At 37.9% G+C, this 23,476-nt stretch overlaps 1 protein-coding gene across 7 annotated transcripts in view; it reads right to left on the bottom strand.

Annotated features, from left to right (window-relative positions):
* LOC309497383 (uncharacterized protein) overlaps positions 1-22,884 on the bottom strand; it is a 43,187-nt gene extending 20,303 nt beyond the window's left edge. For 4 of the 7 annotated variants that reach the window (XM_082167632.1, XM_082167636.1, XM_082167637.1 and 1 more), the window contains exons 1-2: positions 8,258-8,347; positions 6,455-6,630 (exon numbers count right to left, since the gene is read on the bottom strand). In XM_082167632.1, coding sequence (XP_082023758.1) covers positions 6,455-6,575 — 121 coding nt within the window. In that variant the 5' untranslated portion in view covers positions 6,576-6,630; positions 8,258-8,347. Of the gene's footprint in view, positions 1-6,454; positions 6,631-8,257; positions 8,348-9,998; positions 11,873-22,054; positions 22,495-22,828 lie in introns of those variants that run through there. The other 3 variants (XM_082167633.1, XM_082167634.1, XM_082167638.1) reach the window with 3 other exon arrangements.
* Positions 22,885-23,476: the final 592 nt, after the last annotated feature.

Genomic DNA, 23,476 nt, shown 5'->3' with positions numbered 1-23,476 from the left:
TCCATCCTAGCCGGCTCTAAAAACAGGTGGGAAGAGGCCTGGCAGGTAGCCATAAAATGGGGGCGAAAAAATGTAAAGACTTAACAGACATCAATGATAGAACTCGCATCACAAGCAGTGATAGCTTTCATAACCACAAAGACACCAGACAGCCACAAACAAACCTGGCACCATAAAAGAACGGAAACCCCAGAATGTTCTAACAAGGAGGAACAGCCAGTGGCCAAGAAACCTAAACCGGATGGGAAAGATGGCTTCATCATGGGAGCAACGGCGGACTCGGACGACGAAATCTTTTACCTTACCGTCGAGACAAATACTATAGAACCAGAACCCAAAGAAGAACTAGGGAACTCTAGCTCCGAGAAGGAGCAAGAAAAAGAGAAACAAGAATAAAAGAAGCAAGAGGTGACAAATCCAACCCCGAAAAAAAACACGAATGCCTCTTAGAAAAGCCAAACTTGCGGGTAGTCTAACAAAACATACCAGTCTACCAACCCCCAAACTCAAGAAAGAGGAGGACCTCTTTCTTTTTAACCCTAAACGAAGACTGAAAAATAACTTTTCTCCGATCGGAGTACATCAGATTTTGATGACTGCAGCTCCACACAGCATCTTCTCAAAGAATCCTGCTGAAGATACATCAGATTCTCCTGGCCCCAGTTTTTCCAAAGTTTAATCTGGATCAGAATGATCTGCCAATAGACGATATCATTTTTCCAGAGATAATATCAAAACATCAGCTATCAATATTAAGATGATTTAGCATTTCCAATGTATGTATTCAATTATTATTAATATTATTATTATTATTATTATTAGGGAAGGCCTACTTTTATTATTAAATTGAGCTCGTGAGGTACTCTCCAAAGCTGCAATATATTGGCGCTTTTATATAGTGTCCATCCAAAGCATCACTTAACTATTTAAATGTTGTTGTTTATTTAAATTAAAAGTTCAAGTTCTGGTCTATTATTCTCTCTTACTGTTATGATTCAATGACATGACAAATTGAAACTATTCCTGTTTTTCATTGCACGTTTTTCAATGTTCTTCCCGCTTTTATATACATATATATATATATATATATATATAGCGTCACTAAAGGGAAATGGTGATGGAAAAAAGTATGAGATAAGAGAAAACTTTTTTTGCGTTCTCTCTGAAAAGTTTTATATTGATCTATAACGTAAGATGGGCGCCACCATGTTTGTTTGCGCCGCAGTTCAGAGAGTCCTGTCAGTCGGATTTACAACACGTGAATTCTGAAGAGCTGTTCTTCGGCCACCCATTATGCACATGGGATTTCCAGTATAGTGTTAGTCTGGGCACCAGCTTCAACCAAAGCCAAAGCCTTACATGTGTCCGTGGATTTGCTGGTTTTGCCCCTACCAGCAGTGCAAGTGCTGGACTTGCTCCACCTCCGCTACGTCACTGGACGTCTAATGAGACGCAGCAGAGAAGAATCCAACGTTTGTTCAGATTTTCTGAAGCTGTCAGTGCTGGCATGAGTGTTGTTGGAGCAGAGATGCTGATGCTTCTGCTGTGTGATTTATTTGACCGCAATGATCGAATCCCCATCTCGTCCCTGCAGAAAAGCAGCTGCCCGGGCACACTAAAGGGCTTCATGTCCATCAAGGGTCTTTGTGAGACCCTGGAAGGTGAAGCTTATTTTGTGTATCCACATACGTTCTGCAGGGCAAAAGAGATGGTGGCCCAAGCAGGCCATGATGTGAAGTCCTGCTTAATGTGTGGAATACGCGGACACAAGCTCCGTTTCTTCCCAGCCTTGAAGTTCTATGGTTTAAATAACAACAAGAAAGTCAACTGGAACTTCAAGGATTTCTGGGAGATCCACGACTTTTGTGAAAAACTTTTGGTGGAAGCGCGAGCAGTAAGCCTGGTCGGAGATGTGCGTTTAGAGATGGAGCAGAGGGGGCTTAGCTTCATCAGAAACACCCAAAAGTACATGGAGCATGGCATGCCGTGGGTCAAGGAAGTGCTGCTTTGGCTGCCGAAAGCTCTGAAGGACCAGGAGCTTGTTAGAGTGATGACTCTCATCAGCTCTATTGCCCTAATTCAGAACGGGGACTTCATCAGTTTTGAGAAACTGAGAATTCTGCTTGAGGACCCTTCCTGTGACCCAGGCACGGTTGAGGACGTTACAGGTCCTGTCCCGTTTTTTGCTGCCAAGGGTCTATGGTATGAAGCTGTGGGCCTTACATGAAAGTATCCCATACAAGCTAAGGATCACAGCTGCTTCTGACCCACAAAAGCTTTGTGTGGCAGAAAAAAGCGTCTCAGACCCTGTGGAAGAGGAGGTTGCTGAAGTCGATAGTTCCACTGAGGTGCAGAATGTGAGAAAGCTAGTTCCACGCTTTCTCCCTGCTAGCTGTTCCCTCCGCTGGACTAACATGGAACTGGCATTAGTTAATGTCAACGCAGAAGTGCCTCATAAAGAGGCATACGCTCAATACATGGCTGAGTGCCAGTCATTGAGTGTTCCTGTGCGCAGCTTTAACGTGTTCTGTAGGAAACGCAACGCAATGATGAAAGAAATGGTTTAGGGGTGGGTTATTTCTATAGGTTTAGTGTTAGTTAGTATTAGCAATTATAATTGGATTAGTGTATATTCTTTGTTAGTAATTAGTATTAATTTGTAGTTGTTATGCTTAGAGGTTGGTGTTGGTGGTGGTTAGGCTAATGTATTTTTTTATATATATATATAAGTCAGTGTTAGGTGTGTTCTGTGTTGTAATTTTGTAAAAAAAATAAAATAACAGTAACCCAGCCTCTGACATTACACAAAGCAGTGTAATGTCAGTGCCGGTCCCAAGCCCGGATAAATGGGGAGGGCTGTTATACACTTAGGGTGGGGTTTGGGGAATAGGGTTAGGGGAATGAAACATCCAAGGCTTTAAACCTAAGGTTTGAACCTGGTTGTGCACGGTCCATCCGTCCACTGACCACTTCAGACTAACCCGAGCCAGACCAAGTTCACAAGCATGCACGGCCATTTTTAAATCTCTTATGAGTATGACCTCTTGATCCCTTTATTGTGTCCCATAGCTCTGCCCAGGAAGCTCTCAGCGACATAAACTTTCCAACGAGTCTACTCTGACTTCTCTGTTACGTAGGGGTCATGAGATAGACACTCTAATTTGAACCGGAAGTGTACATATAGCTCCGCCCAGGAAGCTCTCAGCGACATAAACCTACCATTCGAAAAGGGTTAGTTCTCAGCTTTCCAAGGAGTCTACTTTGATGCCTCTGTTATTTTGGGTTCATGAGATATTTACATTCCAAATTTAACCGTAAGTGACCATATCTCCTAATTAGAAGGTCGTTAGGTTAGGGTTAGGGTTAAGGGCTTAAAAGCGAAGAGTGCACCCCCAAAGCAAGTGCACCCTTTTTTTTATGGATGAGATCCTGCAGGAATCCTCAAAAACTTCACTCCACAACTGGTGCGATTTTTACAGTCCATGGCGCAACAAGTAGGCATTTTTTTCTTGACGAGAAATTCTCTGGTTAACACACAATTCAATGGCCGTTTGCGCTTATCGGTAAACCACAAATCACATCACTTTCATAATCACTAAGCCATAGCGATTTCAAATTTATTAAGATTTATTGTTCAGCATTACTTGAGCATTTTGTTATTTGCATGGTTGAATGATGTCTATCTCTTTTCTGAGTGACCATGAATAACGGAGTATTTTAAGATAATCCATGCGATCACTCCAATGTGATCATCAAATCCATAGGATTAGGTTAACTCAATACAATATCTCAACTTTCCACATCCACCCCAGGCCGTTTACCATCAGGATTCAGAAGTACCGTGACTACTGTACTGTCCTCGCTTATGACATCAGTCAGACGGCAGCCACGGGGCTGGAAGGTGGATCGAGCGGGATTCTTTATTGGTGTCGATTTTCAGTCTCTTTTTAATGATAGGCCTTACGCATCTGTCAATCATCCCCGCTTGCTATTTGGGGAATGAACCCAGTGCTATGATTGGTCTAACCCTTCTTCTTTTGCTGTTGCTTGATTTGAGGACTGTGCGTGCACAAAGGCGTCACCAGGGGCATGTTCAAGTTCAAAACGGTGCGCAACGTTTTGCTACGGTTTCCGGGTTGAACGTCATGTTTCCTGGAAACGGCGTGCACCGGTGTGCAACGGGGTTTGAGATACGTTTTCTCTTGTTTGGTGGGTGTGTCAGAACTGCAGTCCAATCAGCAGCAACATGTATATAAAACACGGGGTATTAAAGTGAACTTGCACAATGGGTTCAAGGAAAGTAATTTACAAATGTGTTCGATGCAGCTCGGTATACGCAACAACTGAGGATATTAGAAGACATGTTTGTCGTAAGTTTTATTGTAAAAATATAGGATATCAACATAATGATGTAGTTGTTTATATTTTTAGCTTCATTGCAAGTGTATGACATTTGGTATAGAAATAAACAATGGTAATTAAGTGCTTTTCCTAAAAATGAGAAAGAAAATACAGGGTATTAAAACAGTATGACCTACAAATAAAGTCAGTATGTGAGGCTAAATAGATGTATTTTAGTCTGAATTAGGTAAGATGTGTGCTTCCATTTCAGTTTCAGCAATCCCTTCACTCGATTGGGATGTTCTCTTTTGTTCTGGGCGGCAAGTGCAGTAACTGTAACATCGAGCATATTTTGTAGTATTAAACACATATTTATTCCGACTTCATCAGGCTCAGAAAATTCTTCACAAAGAACACAAAGAATGAGCCTTCTCAGCTGCCATAGTTGCAACTCTTGCGTCATCAGAACAGTGTGTTCAACGCATCACCGTTTCTGTTTAAAAAACGTTGTGCAACGTTTTGCCGGGGCTGAACGCAGCCCAGGTTTTTGCGTAGTTTAGAGTGACAAATCGTAACAGCGTACTTTGAGGTCAAAATGCGTATCCGCTACGCAAAATGCGTACAGGTTGGCAGGTCTGCAACAGACTGGGCCATCTGACCAATCAGAGCAGAGTAGACCAATCACAACAGACTTTGCCGTCTGACCAATCAGAGCAGAGTAGCTCAATCACAACAGACTGGGCCGTCTGACCAATCAGAGCAGAGTAGCTCAATCACAACAGACTGGGCCATCTGACCAATCAGAACAGAGTAGACCAATCACAACAGACTGGGCCATCTAACCAATCAGAGCAGAGTAGCTCAATCACAACAGACTTGGCCATCTGACCAATCAGAGCAGAGTAGCTCAATCACAACAGACTGGGCCGTCTGACCAATCAGAGCAGAGTAGAACAATCACAACAGACTGGGCCATCTAACCAATCAGAGCAGAGTAGCTCAATCACAACAGACTGGGCCACTGGGCCATCTAACCAATCAGAGCAGAGTAGCTCAATCACAACAGACTGGGCCATCTAACCAATCAGAGCAGAGTAGCTCAATCACAACAGACTGGGTAATCTGACCAATCACAACAGACTCGTAAATCTGACCAATCAGAGCAGAGTAGCTCATGGAAAGGAGGAATTTAGAGAGACTGAATCTTCAAATTAATCATTTGAGACTCTTTGATAAATGAGGTAAAGTGAAATGAATATTATGAGAAAAAGGGATACTCCACTTTAAAATGAACATTCTGTCATCATATACTCACCCTCATGTTGTTTCAATCCTTTATGACTTAATGAAAAATCAGTAACCAGACAGTTTCTGGTCTCATTGACTTCCATAGTATATTTTTTTTCCTACTATGGAAGTCAATGAGACCAGAAACTGTCTGGTTACTGATATTCTTCTAAATATATTCATTTCTGTTCAGCAGAAGACAGAAATTCATAAAGGATTGAAACAACATGAGGGTGAGTATATGATGACAGAATTTTCATTTTAAAGTGGAGTATCCCTTTAAAGTGTTTTTTGATCTTGGATACAAGTAAATCTGTTGTAGGAAACTTCAAAACAAAACGAGGAACCTTTAAAATAGCATAATGGGGCGAAATATTTTTTCCTGTTTCATATTGCGGTTCACTCTATTCTACTAACAACATACAAGCTAAACTCAGATTTTGTGTTGCTTTGACAAAGGATGTGACATTTTAAATCAAAAGCTGGATATGATGGACTACCAGAGAGGATCAGCAGCTTTAAACATCTCTGAAGGCTCATATGATCCACTCAATTATTTCTTATTTATTGCTTCATTTACTAAAATGTATGTTTAAGTATGTTAAAATGTTAGTAGAGCACATTTGAGGACGAATATAAAAATGACTTTTTCATTGTTCTTTATTCAGAAGTAGACATTGGGTTTTATTACACAGAATAATTATTTTGTTTAGGCTACTTCTGTTTTTTATACTTTTGTATATTCTCTATTTCTGTAGAGCTAGAATCCTTAATCCTTATTAAAAGGATCAAATGACTGAATTCAGCTTTTGAGAATGAAACTAACCTGTTTGTTCCTCAGGATCTTCTTGTTTCACTCTGAATGTTGTTTCAATCTTCATGTCTTCAATCTCCTCTTTAATAAACTCCATCTTTATGTTTTCACTCTCCTCTTTACTAAACGCCATCTTTATAATAGAATATGTGGATCTCAGTGGGTGGCTTCTTCCTGTGTGGTTTGTCCTGTTTAAGACGAGAATAATTAACAGAAAGAAAAATAAATCCTCACTAAATCTCTGAGTGTGTCTCAATCAGCTCTAGTTCAGTTCACTGGTAAGAGAGTCAGTCACGGTGAGAGTTAATATACTTAAATCATCTGATTACCACTCAAAACTAGCTGCAAATTAATTAAAAAGAACTAATGCAGACACTTCATATTTAGGCTTTATGATGTACATTTGGTATAATGAATTATAGGGCAATTCCATGCAAAGGTCATCTTTACCATGAAAAAATTAAGTTTTAACCAAAAGTTTTGTCCATTTAGGTCTGTAATATACTGTATTAATGTGCTTTAACAAAAATTTAAAGAAAATTGCCTTGTTTATCCACCAGATATGAGGTGAGCAACAATGCTTAAATTACATTTTCAACCAGCCATATTTCATGCTTTCAAAAAAAGGTATCAAAGATCCCCCTTTTTAAACTTTATTTTAACAGTAAGCTTTTTGCAGAAAGATGGAGGCATGCCTGAGAAATAAATATACTAATTTGGTCATAACAGCACTGCCTGTTGAATTTATAAGGGCTATAATAAAGAGGTCTTGACGCTTCAGTGCACATAACGTTTTAAAGGTTTAGTTTATTTAATATGACAATTATAAATGCAAATAACTTGAAACTTTATTTACAAAGGAATCTTCAGATCATTTCAGACAGTCTTCTTAATGTCAAAACAGCCATTATGCGTCAACAAAAGTGCCATGATGGTTTGATTGTTGATTTTCCTACAGATTCTATGTATTTCAGACGCGTCACATCCATAACGTTGGTTTTTCCTCATAATACACTTCATAAAAATATATATATTTTAAACATTGATATTTTTATGTTCAGCTAAGACCCCTTCATCATGTGGATAGCAATATTTATACATTGGACTTAAAAGTTCACAGACTTTAAAGGAAATCAAACAGTATACCAAAAACTCTGTCATTTCCGTTCACATCCATAACGCATGCATATTTTCCTTTTTTGGGGGTGCTTAAATATATTTTAGAAAAACATATTTTGCCTGTCAATTCCCCAGATTGGGTGCTCTGAGAATATGCATTTCCAATTTAAATATTGTAAGAAGTTTTTTTTTTCTGAGACATTTCACCTGTCATTATGAGTTCAAATGTCACATACATAACGCTGGAATTGCCCTATAGATTATATTTAAATGATTACACATTCATGAAAACATTAACAGTTGGTTTGTAAAAGCTGTCATTACACATGTTAGTGTTTATTGTTCTCGTTCATTTACTCTGTTTGAGCAGCCCGTGTCGTGACTCAAACGATTCGAATCACTGAATTATTTTGTAAAGTATTTGATTCAATTGACTCGGAGTGTCGAAAAGCTCGGTTTCTCCATCAATATTTACCAGTGACTGAATTCGTGTTTATGATAAACTGATTCACGATAAAGGGGAGTGAAATGAGACGCAAGTTTACTGTTTCTAATGTGTGGATGCGCTTTACTCACAAAAATATCATTAATTAAAGTTAGATAATGCACTACAATAGCACGTATAATTACACATTGCTTGTAAAACAACAACTCCTGTTTCTATCTTTTTAAACATCTTAAATTCTTAAAACTAACCTTTATTCAGCCGAATCACAACAGATGCAGGAGCGCGCCGCAGCCTTATGACGTCATATATCCAGACCAAAATAAAAGTCACGTTCAAACGCTGCTGTCTACAATCTCAGTATTCATACATGTGTCCGAATTGAAATACAGAGTCTGTATGTTTTAACCAATATAAAAAATGTGGACATATAAAGTTAATTTGAGTCTAAAAATCGGTATAGAAGTTGTAAAAAGTTATCTTTAACGAATCAGTAAAGTAAAAGGAGCAATACAATTTTTAAGTATAACTGTAATTCAATACCAACAATTATTGTGGTATTATTACTTAATGGTTCAGTCCAATTAAAAATGTAATATTTCACAGATTTTTAATGAAATCAAAAGTAAGTTGAGTCTTCAATGTCAAGGGTCATTTGTGTGAGTTTCTGCCTATGTAGTGATTGAAATCGCTCACTAGTGAGTGAACAGACACAATTCACACTCCCTGCTCCACAGAAAACTCTGCACTATTAAAATCTGCCAGTTCAATAAATGTCCTGTTTATAAGTGATACACAAATAGCGAGTTACTTCTTCATATTGTTTTGCATCAATGTATTTTCCTGAAAGTATTTAAGATTCATTTATAAAGTGGCAAACACACAATAAATATGATTGTGAAATAGTGTTTGAAAACTGACTTGAAAATATAACATCCGAACTGAATGGTTGTAATTCCTGAACAATTTAGTATTAAGGTCTAAATTTGGTCTCTGTTGAAGAAAACATTTAGCAGATATAATAATATAATTATTATTATAGCAGTTACAATATAATTATTGCAGTTTATTGTAATGAAAATATACTTAAAATATAAGAACAGTTAATGATGTTTGACAACACGACACACATTGAAATGCTTTCTTCTTCTTTTTTGTTCTTTTACTTTTGTTTTGTTTAATGGTGATTTACATGGCTTGTTTATATATATTAGGGGTGTAACGGTTCACAAAATGCACGGTTCGGTACGTTTTCAATACACCAAAAAGAAAGAAATGCCAGATAAATTTCCTTGATTTAATTTTTTTATTTTTTATTATTAAAACTAACATCATAAAGTATGATCTTTTTTTTACTTTAAACAATGAAGGAGCTATACTTGACCACTCCCTGCTGGGTGTCTTCTTAGCAGCATATAAAAAGGCAGCTCCTTATAATTTTTTTTAATATAATATTGTAGTAGTTATAAACAAATTTTCATTTTATTTCAGTTTTATTTTAAGTTTGCAAGGCTCCAGATTAACATTTGAGGGCAACAATTTTATTCATAACGTCAAAATAATAATTCAAAAGCAAAAAGATAAAAAAAAAAAATTTGGGGAGTGGAAATGGCAGCCAGTTACTGGTTACAATGGTAACTTAATGTCTTTTGTATTTTTAAATGAGTGTGAGTTTTACTACATCTTGAAACTTTTGGTTTTATAAATGGGGGTAACCTTTGAAGGATGAACAAATAATGTTTTTGTCATCACATTTAAAATAACATTTGAGTTGATAATATGATAATATTTGAGTTTTAAAGTGCTGGAAAAAGATGTTTGACATACTTAAAAGCATTTAACTATTTCGGCAAGAAAAATGGTCCAATAAATCGTTCGGTTTGTAATGCGTACCAAACCAAAAGCTTTGTACCGAACGGTTCAATACGAATACGTGTATTGTTACACCCTTTATATATATATATATATATATATATATATATATAATCTGATTTTAATACTGTTAACAAGAATTATACAGTTTGATGCTAACTATATAAATAAAAAGAAAGATGTCACTTCCAGTCAATGAAGTCACAGTCAGAGGTGTTTACGATTCTGCTCAACATGTAAAGCTCAAAGCGTCACATTTAAATTTCAGTACCGACTGGTACCGAAGTCGGTACTTTTTGCCGCTTTTCCATTACCAGTACCAGCTCAGCTCAACTCGGCTCGGCTCGCTTTTCGCTCCGTTTTCCATTGCAGATAGTACCTCCACAATAGTACCTGGTCGTCATAGAGACGCCGCAGGAAACTGCCGTGACTTAATCTTCTACGCGACACACACCCGCTACCCAAACACACTATTGTGGAACGGAGGAAATCGAGACAATGGAGGAAATCGAGTGTTTGCTGTTTTTGGATGTTTTTGTTTTTGCTGATTTTTATTCAGGATACTCCGTCTGGCGCGTGCAATGATGACGCAGTGAATAGTGACGATTCTCTCTGACCAATCAGCAGTCTACCGTGTTTTCACGTCACATTTTAGTATCGCCTCAGCTCGCTCAGAACCTCGCCGGAGGTGATACGAAAAAAAGGACCTGGAAGCGGGTACAGGTACAACTTTTACACAGCGGAAAACCAAACAAAGGCGAGGCGAGCTGGTACTGTGTAGTGGAAAAGCGCCATTTGACAACTCTACTTCTGTTAACATGTATAATTATAACTAGTTCATTCTTCATTTGACTAATCAATAACATTGAAGGAATCTAATTCTTGACACTGGCTTCTTTACTTCTCTTGTAGTCACTGGACATTATTGGGAATTCGGCCCTCTAAGGTGATATAGTACCAAAACAATAATAAACACATTATACAGTCTCTCAAACATTAGGAGTTTCCTGTCTGTGAAACTCATTCCACACCTTTTTTATTTTATTTAACCTTTATTTATCCAGGTAAACTGTTTGAGAACCACTTCTCATTTACAAACATGACCTGGCAACGTTGATCAAACGTTCACACTGATCACACTGATGACATACAAAAACAGTTCACTCATAAGTGAGAACTCATATGGTACTCAAGAGCTACTTTATACCCAAAAATTCTTCCACAGTGACTACATGTAAACAGCTTCTCTCCAGTGTGAGTTCTCATGTGCCGGTTAAGGATTCCTTTTCGGCTGAAATTTTTTCCACACTGTTGGCAGGTGAAAAGTCTTTCTTGAGTGTGAATTCTCATGTGGTCATTAAGGTTTGCTTTTCGGTTGAAACTTCTTCCACACTGTTGGCAGGTGTAAGGTTGCTCTCCAGTGTGAACTTTAAGATGGACTTTAAGATTTCCAATTTGAGTGAAACTCTTTCCACACTGTTGGCAGGTGTAAGGCTTCTCTCCAGTGTGAATTCTCATGTGTCTGTTAAGGCTTACTTTTTCAGCAAAAGTCTTTCCACACTGTTTGCAGGTACGACGCTTCTCTCCGGTGTGAATTTTCATGTGGACTTTAAATTTTTCATGTTGATCGAAACTCTTTCCACACTGTTGGCAGGTGTAAGGCTTCCCTCTAGTGTGAATGATCATGTGGACATTTAGGTTTCCATGTTGATTGAAACTCCTTCCACATTTAGGACATTTGTAAGGCTTCTCTCCAGTGTGAATTCTCATGTGCCTGTTAAGGCTTCCTTTTAGAGTGAATCTGTTTCCGCACTGTTGGCAGGTGAAATTACTTCTAGTTCCTGTCTTTTGAGTCATATTTCGTGAGGAAGTCTTTTCAGCTTGTAAGCAACTGAAAGGTTTTTCTTCAGAAATGAAATCATGATGATTCTCATATTGATCTTTCTCATCAATTTCATTCAGTACTTCAGTCTCCTCTTTCAGCACCATCAGGTCTAAGGCAAAAAGAGACAATGCAAATGAACACCAGTTTAATGGCACAAAGCAACAGACAACAAAACAGTTAAACATGTAAAGAGTCAAAACTAACATACAACTAGATCCTATACCCAGGGCCGTCACACCTGCGGAAAAAGGGGAAAGAGTGCATAGGACCTAGAGACTTATAGGGGGGACATTGATATCATGTCCATAACAATGTCCTTTGAAATACCTGAGGAGCGCCTTCTTTTTACCCCTAAACTGAAAAAGACTGAAAAACAACTTCACTCCGATCAAAGTACATCAGACTTTGATGACTACAGCGCCACACAGCATCTTCTCAATAAAGAATCCTGCTGAAGATACACCAGATTCTCCTGGGCCCAGTTGTTCAAAAACTTCAAAGCAAAATTGGACTGGATCACCCTGATCGAGATACACCCTTTTTCATATTACCAAATCCGGATTACTATTGCTCTAAACGGAATCACATTTCACAGTGTAGATTAGCCATGTGAAAAACAACAGGTAGAAGAGTCAATGTGGGGTCACTTTAAAGTCTGTGTAAAGCAATATTAAATATTAAATATGTGTTCTGAGTTTGTCACACCACAGAAAAATGTGTTATTTACTACCCGTCCAAATCTTGATGATACAATAACCGTCAAATAAATTAAATAAGTTATCAAAATCTTGAAAGAATTAGCAGTATTCTCTGCTCTCAAACACTGGGGGCGTGTCCGCTTTCAGTGCTGAAACCACTCCCACTCGCTGGAAAACGTACACTCATTGGTGGGCACATAATGCCAATGATGGCACCAGATGTCGGAGAGACTGGTGGATGAAGGCAGGGACAGGACATAGTCAGTTCGGCCCCTTTCACCAGTAACAGCAGATTATCAGTGAATCCCAGTTGTTTTCCGATGAAAGTTTGTAAAACTATCCGATCTAAAATGTTCACTGTAGAGGCAGGTGTTAGTGGATATCCTCAGTTCTCCATCAAGGTGGCTCTTCACAAAGTTAATCCACCAATTCTTGATATCATCGTTTTGTAAGAAATTTAAAAGCTGTTTTGTAAAAAAAAATTTGCAACCGGGTAATTTACGTGACGAAGGCATAGCTAGCTAGCAAACTGTAAGCTGTAGTAACTAACGGTAATGACAGTAACTTGCGATTGAGCGGGCAAACCATTGATGCTAATGCAATCTAGTTATAGTGTGTTAGGGGAGGGGCCATCAAGCCATGATTTCAGGCCTGCCCAAAAAATGGTGAAAAACTATTTAAAGGTGAACTAAGTAACTTTTTTTTACCTTAACCGAACAGCTTCGGAGTCATTGGAATAGTTATATGACTTTTTTCGGATTGAATGGTGGTCGTCTCGCACCCCCCAAGCGCCTGTGAGCCGAAAAACCACCCTTGCAACTTTGGGCCTCAGCGTCAGGAAGTATCGCGTGATATCAGGTCTCGCGATGTAATGAATTGCTTTACGGCAAAAAAATCTGCTAAAATTCTGTCATTATTGCGCTCCCTCACGCTGTTCGAACCCGAATGAAGAAGACGTTTTAAGGAAAGTCCCATCTGCTTTGATGTCGTTGATCTACTAGCCTCTGGTATCTGAGAGTCGCCAACGAGTTTTTCGACAGTGTTGTCAAATATCTATTCCGAAGCTGTAGGGGGAGCTCTAGAGAGAAACCTGCAAACAAAAAGCGAGAATACAGCGAAGAAATTCCCGAAACTGCATAGCCCTGCTTTAACGGTCTAACTCCACAATTCAGTACTACATAGTTCACAAAATCCACCCTTCAGCTGGGTTCAGGATAATCCGGGGGGTTTTTTTGTTGTTTTTTTGGATCAACGTTATCCCAATCCTACTAAAAAGTTTTGAACAACACAAACTGAAGGTTTGATCCAGATCAAAACCAAGATTGGATTAAGTGCTCTAATCCAATTTCAAAAACCTTTTTTTCAAGAGTTGACCCAATCTGATAGCCGAAATCCAACCAGATTACTTTGGAACAACTGGGCCCTGGTCTTCACTTCTTAGATTCTTACACAACCTACAACAGTCTTCAACTGAGGGAAGACATGACCGTGACTGAAGACACTTGTGCTCAAGAAACATCAGGAAATATGAACAAAAGATTAGTAAAAATGTAAGGAAAAGTGGAAGAACTAAAAAAAAAGCACACATGGATATGCGACCACAATGCAAACACTCTTGTGTGTGAAACTACTTTTGCATGCCAAAGCATTATTAAACTGGCTCACAGATGTTCTTGGTGACCACATAAACCAAGCTCAGAGCTGCTGAGAGGCAATGGCAGAAGTCAAAAGACCCAGTTGAACTAAGCAAGTATCGTTCTCTCCTGTTCTCTTTTTTGTTAACAAGGTCTCTTATTACTAAAACAAAATCAGAAACACCTCAGACACCTGTGAATATGCACAATGTTCTCTTAACTCTGTCCTCCTCCACCTCTTCTCTGTCTGCTCATGACTTTGTTAGCTGTTTCCTTCTCTTCCCTCAAAGAGAACAAGGGCTGTTTCTCAATTCCAAGAACGGACTTGTGTTTTCGTGGTGACCGGTCTTGCCAGGCGACCTTGAAAGAACGAACTGAGAACATTTCTTTCATATTATTATAGACACTGTTTTCACATAATTCTTAATCTTTTTTTTATTTTACTGTGTGTATTCATGAAAATGAGTAGCCTATATGTTACCCAAGTTATGTCAATGTTAAGATTCTTTTTAATGTGCTAATAAAAATACTGCAGGCTTTTTTTCAAGTTTTCACTTTATTTAAAATTGAGCAAAACAAATGGACAAATGTTTACTTTCACGTGCAGTCACGTTAGCCTGGGAAAACCCAGACAAACTTCCGGCAAATTTAGATTTGCTCTGAAAGTAGTCTGGCAAAGAGCCCATTCAAGCCGATTTCTAATCCGTGCAAATTGAGGCATAAAGTCTGATAAAGATGACGAAGTAGTATGTCCCAAAGCTTGCCTACTTTTTTGCTACACTTTCAAAAGTAAATACCTTTTCTTCACAAAAAGAGTACATACTTTTATGGTGTAGTGCAGGGGTCGGCAACCTTTTTGTCATAAAGTGCCATTTTTAAGTTTCCAAGTTCATCACTGTGCCACAACACACACATAGCCTATATATATATATATATATATATATATATATATATATATATATATATATATATATATATATATATATATATATATATATATATATTAGGGCTGGGGGAATTAACGCGTTAATCTTTGCGATTAATTTGAAATGTTTAACGCGTTAAAAAAAAATAACGCAATTGACGCAGCACTTTTTTTTTTTTGCCTCGTTTTAATGATTTCCTGTTGCGTCTGCTAATAAAAAGGCCGAAATATGCCGTCCCGCCCCTCCATGTTCGGCGGTCAGGTTTCATTCTCGGGCAGCTTTCATGAGCGGGTCTTTTCCGCTCGGTATGTGCGTCGCGCTCTGTGCTCCGCGCGCGTGAGTGTGTGTGTGTGTGTGTCGGTCGGTCGGCGCGCTCTGTGCTCCGCGCGCGCGCGTGCGTGCGTGCGTGTGTCGGCTCGCTCTGTCGTTAATGGCCCAGCAGCGGCGAGCTCTCCGTTCCGTGTGTGTGTGTGTGTGTGTGTGTGTGTGTGTGTGTGTGTGTGTGTCGGCGGCTCTGTCGTTAACGGCCCAAAGGCTTCAATCATGTACTAAGCACTGGAAAAGTAAAGTCCACTCAAGTAACGTGAAATTTCTCTGTTGACTTCTGTTTGCTGAGCTGGTATAGCCATGCTGGGCAACAATGGTAAAATGACCTGCTCTGATCACATGCTCTGGTAATAATAGCTTTGTAGGACTATATTTTGTTATAATAATTTATAAAATAATAATAATAATAATAATCTGTTAAATTGATTATGTTGATTGATTATTGAAAAAGAATAATATATTGATATATTGATGTTTAATATTTTAATATAGGGCTATTTTCTGTTCCCTTTTTTTCCTGTGTTGTTTAATTAGGTGATTCTAAGTTTAAATATTGATGATTACAAGCTTGGGGGAAGCGCAATTAATTGCAATTAATTACAGAAATTGTGCAATTAATTAGTTAAATTTTTTTTTATCGATTCCCAGCCCTAATATATATACACACACACACTCATATAAGTACACAAACATTTTACATTTTCATAATGGCTTACACAAAAATAGTACAGAAATTTAAATATTTCTCTTGAAATTTGTTTTAGATTTAGATAGACAATTTAATAATATTTATAACTCCTAACTAGAGATGCACCGATTACAATTTTCTAGGCCGATTCCGATTTTTCATTGAGTTTGACCTGGCGATACCTATTTTTTTAGCCGATTCCGATTTCATTTTTTCTAACTACTTTACAGCACACACAAATATTTATTTTCTATATATATTTTTTTTAATATAAAATACCATATCCTTTTACCCAAACTGAATAATAAAAACAAGTTTAAATGGGTAAATTTTATATAAATATTTTTGAGTCTTAATTTTCTTTTCTGACATAACCTAATCCAGTTCTTGTTAAAACACACTAGACATGCACATTCTGTGCATTTTGGGCACTTTTGTTTGGAATCATATTTATTTTGTCCATCAAAAGTGTGCTTTCACTTTAGCACCTTTCACACAGCGCTTTGAACCCAGCGCACAGCACTTTGCCTTCTGTGTGAATGCAAACACGACCCGGGATTGATGCCGGGTTGGGGACCTAGTAACATTGCCGTGTTCAGTCCCGGAACGCGCGCTGTGTGAACAAAAGCCATAATGCCGTGTTGTAGTGATGACGCTGAAGCCGGGATCGTTCGCCAGCTAGTGAAACGATACGTTATGCGCAAGTTTATTATCGAATCAGAGAGAGAAATCGCAGCTCATAGGCAAACTTAAGGCATTTTAAGTTACACCGATGTCATGTGTCTTTACGGGATTTGTACGGCTTGTGTGAGAACGCACTCTGATTCCGGAAAATCACTGGCAGTGTGAATGAACCAAAATCAAACGAACCCGGGTCAAATCTCGGGTCACTTTATCCGTGTATTTTCTGGAATCTCTGTGTGAAAGGGGGCTTTAAATTGAGCGTGAGCAGCGCAGACAAAATAGACTCGGCGGCGAAACCCCTGCTTCACTGCTGCTCACGCGACGCTCCTGTTGGGCGCTCACGCGCTGCTCCTGCTCCCGCTCCCGGTGTGGATTAACGTACGCCGAAAAAAATATGCGTGAAACGGCCGTAATTCACAAGGTTTCCTACATGTGCGTTCCGTGTGCACGTGTGATGCTGATGTTGCGCGATGTTAATCATGGGGAGCCCGAGTGCATTTGACCGGCATAAAACTAGACTACTTTATCTGAATGAAATACATACACTTCTCTCGCATTTGCTTGTGTGCCAGCGATTAACCCTCCGCGTGCCAGTGTTGGCACGCGTGCCTTAGGTTGCCTACCCCTGGTGTAGTGTAACTTAGGCGAATTGGGACGCAGCATATGGCTGATTGACGTATGACGATTGCTCTGATTGGTTTTAGGTCTATCCAATTGCGCCCAGAGGCATTTGAGCGACGTCCGTTGGTGACGCCCCTTTGGAAATGAGTTATTAATGAAGCTTTGCCAGACCATAACTCAGTTACTACTGAGAATGGTCTGGTTTTAACCAGGCTACAGTCACGTATTTGAGGGCTTACAATGGGGGAATTTCTTAGGTGAGAACGGGAAGTTTAAAGCTTAGGCTTCCGTACATCCCGCAGTGTCTTCTGGGATTTCTAACGGTTCGATTCTCTGTGGGTACTTTCACGTGTCCTCTGTATTTGCGTCCTTGCGTATTGGATTTGAACTTCGATGGTTGATGATGACGTAGTTTGAGAACATAAGGACGCAAGATTGCTTGGAACACATATTGAGAAACAGCCAAGGTCTCCAAAGTTTTCAGTACCGTCTATAATACAACCTGTCCCTTAGACCCATCGCATTCAAATTTTGACATTAGAGGGCGTTCATGTCCAATTTTTTAACTAGGAAACTAGTATTTATGATAATTCCGATAGCACGCGAAGGCAGCAATAAAACAGGGCTGTCAAAAGTTACTGGAGGGTCACAGCTCTGCAGAGTTTAGTTCCAACCTTGCTCCAACACACATACCTGTAGTTTTCAAATGAGCCTAAAGGACTTAGCTGGATCAGGTGTTTAATTAGGGTTGAAGCTAAACTCTGCAGGGCTGTGACTCTCCAATAACTCAGGGGCAGTTTACACAACACCGTTTTCAACTAAAAACATAAAACTTTGTATGCGTCTGTTGGTTAACACGACAACAGCATTTTGGGTACCCTGGTAATCCAGAGTTCTCGCGAGAGCACAAGTTGAATTTGCTCAGCGAGTTACTCTGGTGTCGAGTAATGATGCTCATTAAATATGCCCCTCTATCTGAGCTGCACCAATCACATCAGGTTATCTGATATAGGCGGGCCAGAGGCGAGATGACGACAGCGCTGTGAAGTCGAAGTCATTAGTAAACATTGCAAGATGGCTATGGATGAACACCAGTTGTTTGAAACGGCTTTGGCCGCTACAATGAAAGATTTAGACTTGCCTTTTTCTCTGAAAGAGGAACAGAAGACGGCGCTCGAATCGTTCCTTTGCAAGAAGGACGTTTTTGCTGTTTTTTGCCGACCGGATACGGAAAGAGTATAATCTATCAGTTAGCTCCGCTGGTAGCTGGGGTTTATTGTTAAGCGATAACTTGTTGTGATTGGTCGTAGTGTTATCCGATTGCGTGCAGTGAGATTTTCAAATGCATGCTTGGTGCCGCCCCTCGAGCTGGCCGATTTTCATTACTCGACGCCAGATCATTAATCTTTTAGATTTAGGTCTGGATTTCCAGCCTACATTTTGGGTGCATGAAAACAGGTTTCAAAGTGCAAGTTTTTGAAAATGGTCTCCATGTAAACAACAAAAACGAGAATCTCTGAAGACGATGCGACCTGCACGCGTATTACGTGTTCTGCTGTATGGCCTTGCAGCAGAATCAGTGTTAATTTCGTTAACGAAAACTATGACGAAAAATTTTCGGTGACGAATTTTTTTTCCCTGACTAAGACAAGACGATGAGAGACAACACCCACATCATTAAACGATAACTGTGACTATATCAACACATGCAATATCGTTGACGAAAAAAGACGATACTGAAAACATTTTTTTTTTATTGACCAAAACCATTTGTTTGTGTCAAATAAAGGAGACGACAACACACTGACTGTTTTTACGAGCGTTCAGGCTTACGGTTGCCAGATTTGAATAATTAACCCCCCAGTCAGAGCTTTTCTGTTAAAAGAACACGTTTTCTACCCGGCCTTTTCAATAGTATCTGGCAACCATGCGCGCGCGCTCTCTACACTGCAGAAGAAGCTCGGATCATCTGAAAACACAGACAAGTAAGTTGGAGTTCAGCGATCTTCATTTGAGATTTTCTACTTAAATTAAAGTGTCATTCAGTCGGTCTGTGTTCTGCCACGAGCCGCTTGCGCTATCTGTGCGACTAAATCTGCGATCAAAATGCAGGCTGATATCCAGCAGTGTTTTTAATGTTGATCATATTATACGAGCAAGAATGCAATGTTTCCTGAATATCCACACAATTTCAAATGTGACATTGATTTTATACAACAGTTCAACAAACAGAAGGGTAACATTAAGTGATGTACTACATTTAAAACAGTATTGTCAGTATTCTTATTGCTCTATTTTGCAACGAAAGCCATAGCAGAACTGCAGCACACAGCGGTGATTCGTGAACGAATCTGTGGCTTTGAATGAATCGTGAGATTCAATGACCCATTCATAAATATAGCAACTTGCTTCGTTACTGAATGAATGAATGACTCCATGACTCACTCATAAAGACAGTGACTTACCGCCACCTACTGGCGATTCTAATTTAATATTTAAAAGTATCACTTTGTTTTTACCATCATTGCATATTTATTGAACATTGTTTAATTTTAAAGCATTATTTATCTTATAAAGGTACTTATAAGGGTAAAAAATTAACTGGAAAAATCTATTAAAGGGGGCGAATACTGTCCCTTAATGGAAAAGGTGTGACTGCAGTCTAAGTGGAAGAGAGGGGGTACGGTTCTCAAAAAACCACTGAACTAAGGAAAAGGAATATGTAAAATTGCACAAGTGCTACTGCTAAAGAGTGCAATGTCAATACAGCCTGTTACTTTAATTTAAATTTCTCATAAGCTTAACTGAATTGGCCTAGAGAGAAACATTTTAATGAATTTTTTTGTCTAAAAAACTACATATAAATAGCTACCAAAATGTATGTCGGTAACTGAAGTTTGACTAAAAGTTGACAAAAAATGCAATGACTTTTCGTCAACTAAAACTAGACTAAAACTATGAAAGACAAAATGATTAAAATGTGACTTAGACCAATAAGCATTTTCGTCTGAAGATGAAGACTAAGACTAAATCAAAAATGGCTGCCAAAATTAACACTGAGCAGAATACAACGTTTTTAGTCGTTTGCGCAGATCCGTGTGAATGGGGATCGTTTTAACAATGGTGTCGTACTCAGGAAAACTTCTTCGTTTTAAGCATATCGTTGTTGTGTAAACGTACCCTGAGTTTGACAGCCCTGAAATAAAACTTCTAAACATCAAACGATTTCAGAAACAAATCATGAATCATTAAAGGGGACCTATTATGCAAAATTCCCTTTCACATGGTGTTTAAATGCGTCTTTCCAAAAATCCATTCACTAGTTTTTTTATTCCACAAAAACCTAAACAATCTCAATTATCAAGCCTTTCTGAGCATTTTGACATTCTGAGCAGTAGGACATTATACCGCTTAAGCCCCGCCCACGACCGCTGACAGACTATTACTAGATTACTAGTAGATTACCACTTCAAGAATCAATAAGGCGTAAGATCAACGAATATTATCTACGAATGATGTGTAACACATTTACAAGTGAAGAATAGTTTACACTTTAGATTAGGGGACGCAGAAAGTGTTGTAAATGATTTATTCATGCGATTAGACATCATTTAGTTACTTACCGGTTACAAATGATCTGTACGTGTATACAAGGCATTTACAGCACTTTCTGCACCCTCTAATTGCTACATACATACATACAAAAAAACATTTATGAAACGCATATTCATGTTTTGTAAACGATTAGTTAATCATTAACTAATCAATTGTAAATGACTTATAACTGAATATACAAAACATACAATAATTAACATATCACTTAATCATTTATGAACGCATAGTCATATTTCGTAAATAATTAGTTAATCATTTACTAGTCACTTGTAAATGACTTGTAACGGAATTTACAAAACATACATGAAATGTTAGTATATCACTTGCTAATCTTTTATGAATGTTTTGTAAATGATTAGTTCATCATTAACTAACCACTTATAAATGACTTACAACTGAACGTTATTATAAAGTGTTACCGAAAGGGTAACCTTTAAAATAACATAATAGGGGCGCTTTAAACCCTGCTTAAACTCTTACCTCTCATGGCCACTTGGTACCATGTTTAATGTTAACGTTATTATTCTAATGTTTATTCACACAAAAATGCATAGTGGTGCTAATTCTATTTGTTGGATTAATACATAACTTAGCATATTAACAAAAACATATAAATGATAACCATGATAAATTGTCACTAAAAAAGTGATATGAAATGTTCATAATGTTTAATCTCTACTCCCAATCCCCTCGTGCTTATTTGATTCCCAACCTGTACCACAAATGATAAGGTAAATATTTTTCACCATTCAAATATTAGCCGTTCACTCTATTCTTAAAGAGTGAGATCTTACCAGATATCAGCAGCTTTAAACATCTCTGAAGGCTCATAGATCCACTCAATTATGACTTGTTTATTGCTTCATTTACTACTATTTATGTTTAAATATATTAAAATGTTAATAGAGGACTTTTGAGGACAAATATAAAAAAAAAATATTTTCCAAATGTTCCCTATTCAGAAGTAGATATTGGGTTTATTGCACATATTAATTGTTTTGTTTAGGTTAGTTCTGCTTTTATCTCTGTATGGTTATACGAGTTGGACATTTTAATAAGGATCAAATGACTGAATTCAGCTTTGAGAATGAAACTAACCTGTTTGTTCCTCAGTTTCTTCATGTTTGACTCTGAATGTTTCTTCAATCTTCACGTCTTCAATCTCCTCTTTAATAAACTCCATCTTTAAGGCTTCACTCTCCTCTTTAATAAATGCCATCTTAAGATGAGAATAATTAAGAGTTAAAGGTCTTCAATAAACTGGTTAGACACACACACACACACACACACACACACACACACACACACACACACAAACACTCAAAACCAACGCTGCAAATTAATAAACGTTTCAATATTTAGGAATTTATGATCTACATTTGGTATTTAATGAATCATTGATTATATTGAAATGATTACACTTTCATAAAAATATCAGCCGTTTGGTTTGTAATAGCTATGACACATGGTAGTGTTTATTGTTCTCGTTCATTTACTCCGTTTGAGCAGCACGTGTCGTGACTCAAACGATTCGAATCACTGAATCATTTCGCAAAATATTTGATTCAATTGACTCGGAGTGTCGAAAAGCTCGGTTTCTCCATCAATATTTACCACTGACTGAATTCGTGTTTATGATAAACTGATTCACGATAAAGGGGAGCGAAATGAGACGCAAGTTTATCTGTTTAGCACTGTTTATCATGTGTGGGTGCCCTTTACTCACAAAAATATCCTTTATTAAGATAAAACATTACAATGCTATATACAATAGCAAATAAAATAATTTCACATCGTTATTAAAAAAGAAAGAAAGAATAAAGCATTAAACGGTTTCTATATTTTTATACAGCTTAAATTCTTAAAACTAACCTTTATTCAGCCGAATCACAACAGATGTAGGAGCACGGTGCAGCCTTATGACGTCATATATCCATAACAAAATAAAAGTCTTGTTCACACGCTGCTGTCTACAACCTCAGAAGTGCATAGAAATGTACTAACTAACTATTTTTTACCAGATAATCCCTGTATTAAATATGTAAATAGTGAAAAATGTGATTAAAAAAAACTGAAAGAGTTTGAGTTCATAAAGCAGAGTTCATTCATCTGTCCGAATTGAATATATAAGAGTTTTTACCAATATTAAAAATGTGGACATATGATGTTCATTTGAGTCTAAAAATAGTTGTATAATGTGTACAATAAAATATATTTCAAGAATCAGTATAAGCAAAAAAAAGTAATAAAAAATTAAATCTATAAATTTAATTCATTCAATACCAAAAAGTATTGCTATAAGGCTCAGTCAAATAAAAAAATCTAATATTTCACAGATTTTTTATGAAATCAAAAGTATGTCAAGGGTCATTTGCTACCTGTGTAGTGATTGAAATCGCTCACCAGTGAATGAACACACAGACCTGCCAGTTCAATACATGTCGTGTTTATAAGTGATACACAAATAAAGTATTATTTCTTCATATAGTTTTAATGAGTTTTTCTGAAAGTATTTTGAAG

The sequence above is a fragment of the Leuciscus leuciscus genome (assembly GCF_965113295.1).
Source record: "Leuciscus leuciscus genome assembly, chromosome: 4".
Taxonomy (NCBI): Eukaryota; Metazoa; Chordata; class Actinopteri; order Cypriniformes; family Leuciscidae; genus Leuciscus; species Leuciscus leuciscus.
This window is presented reverse-complemented; position numbering and strand designations above follow the sequence as displayed.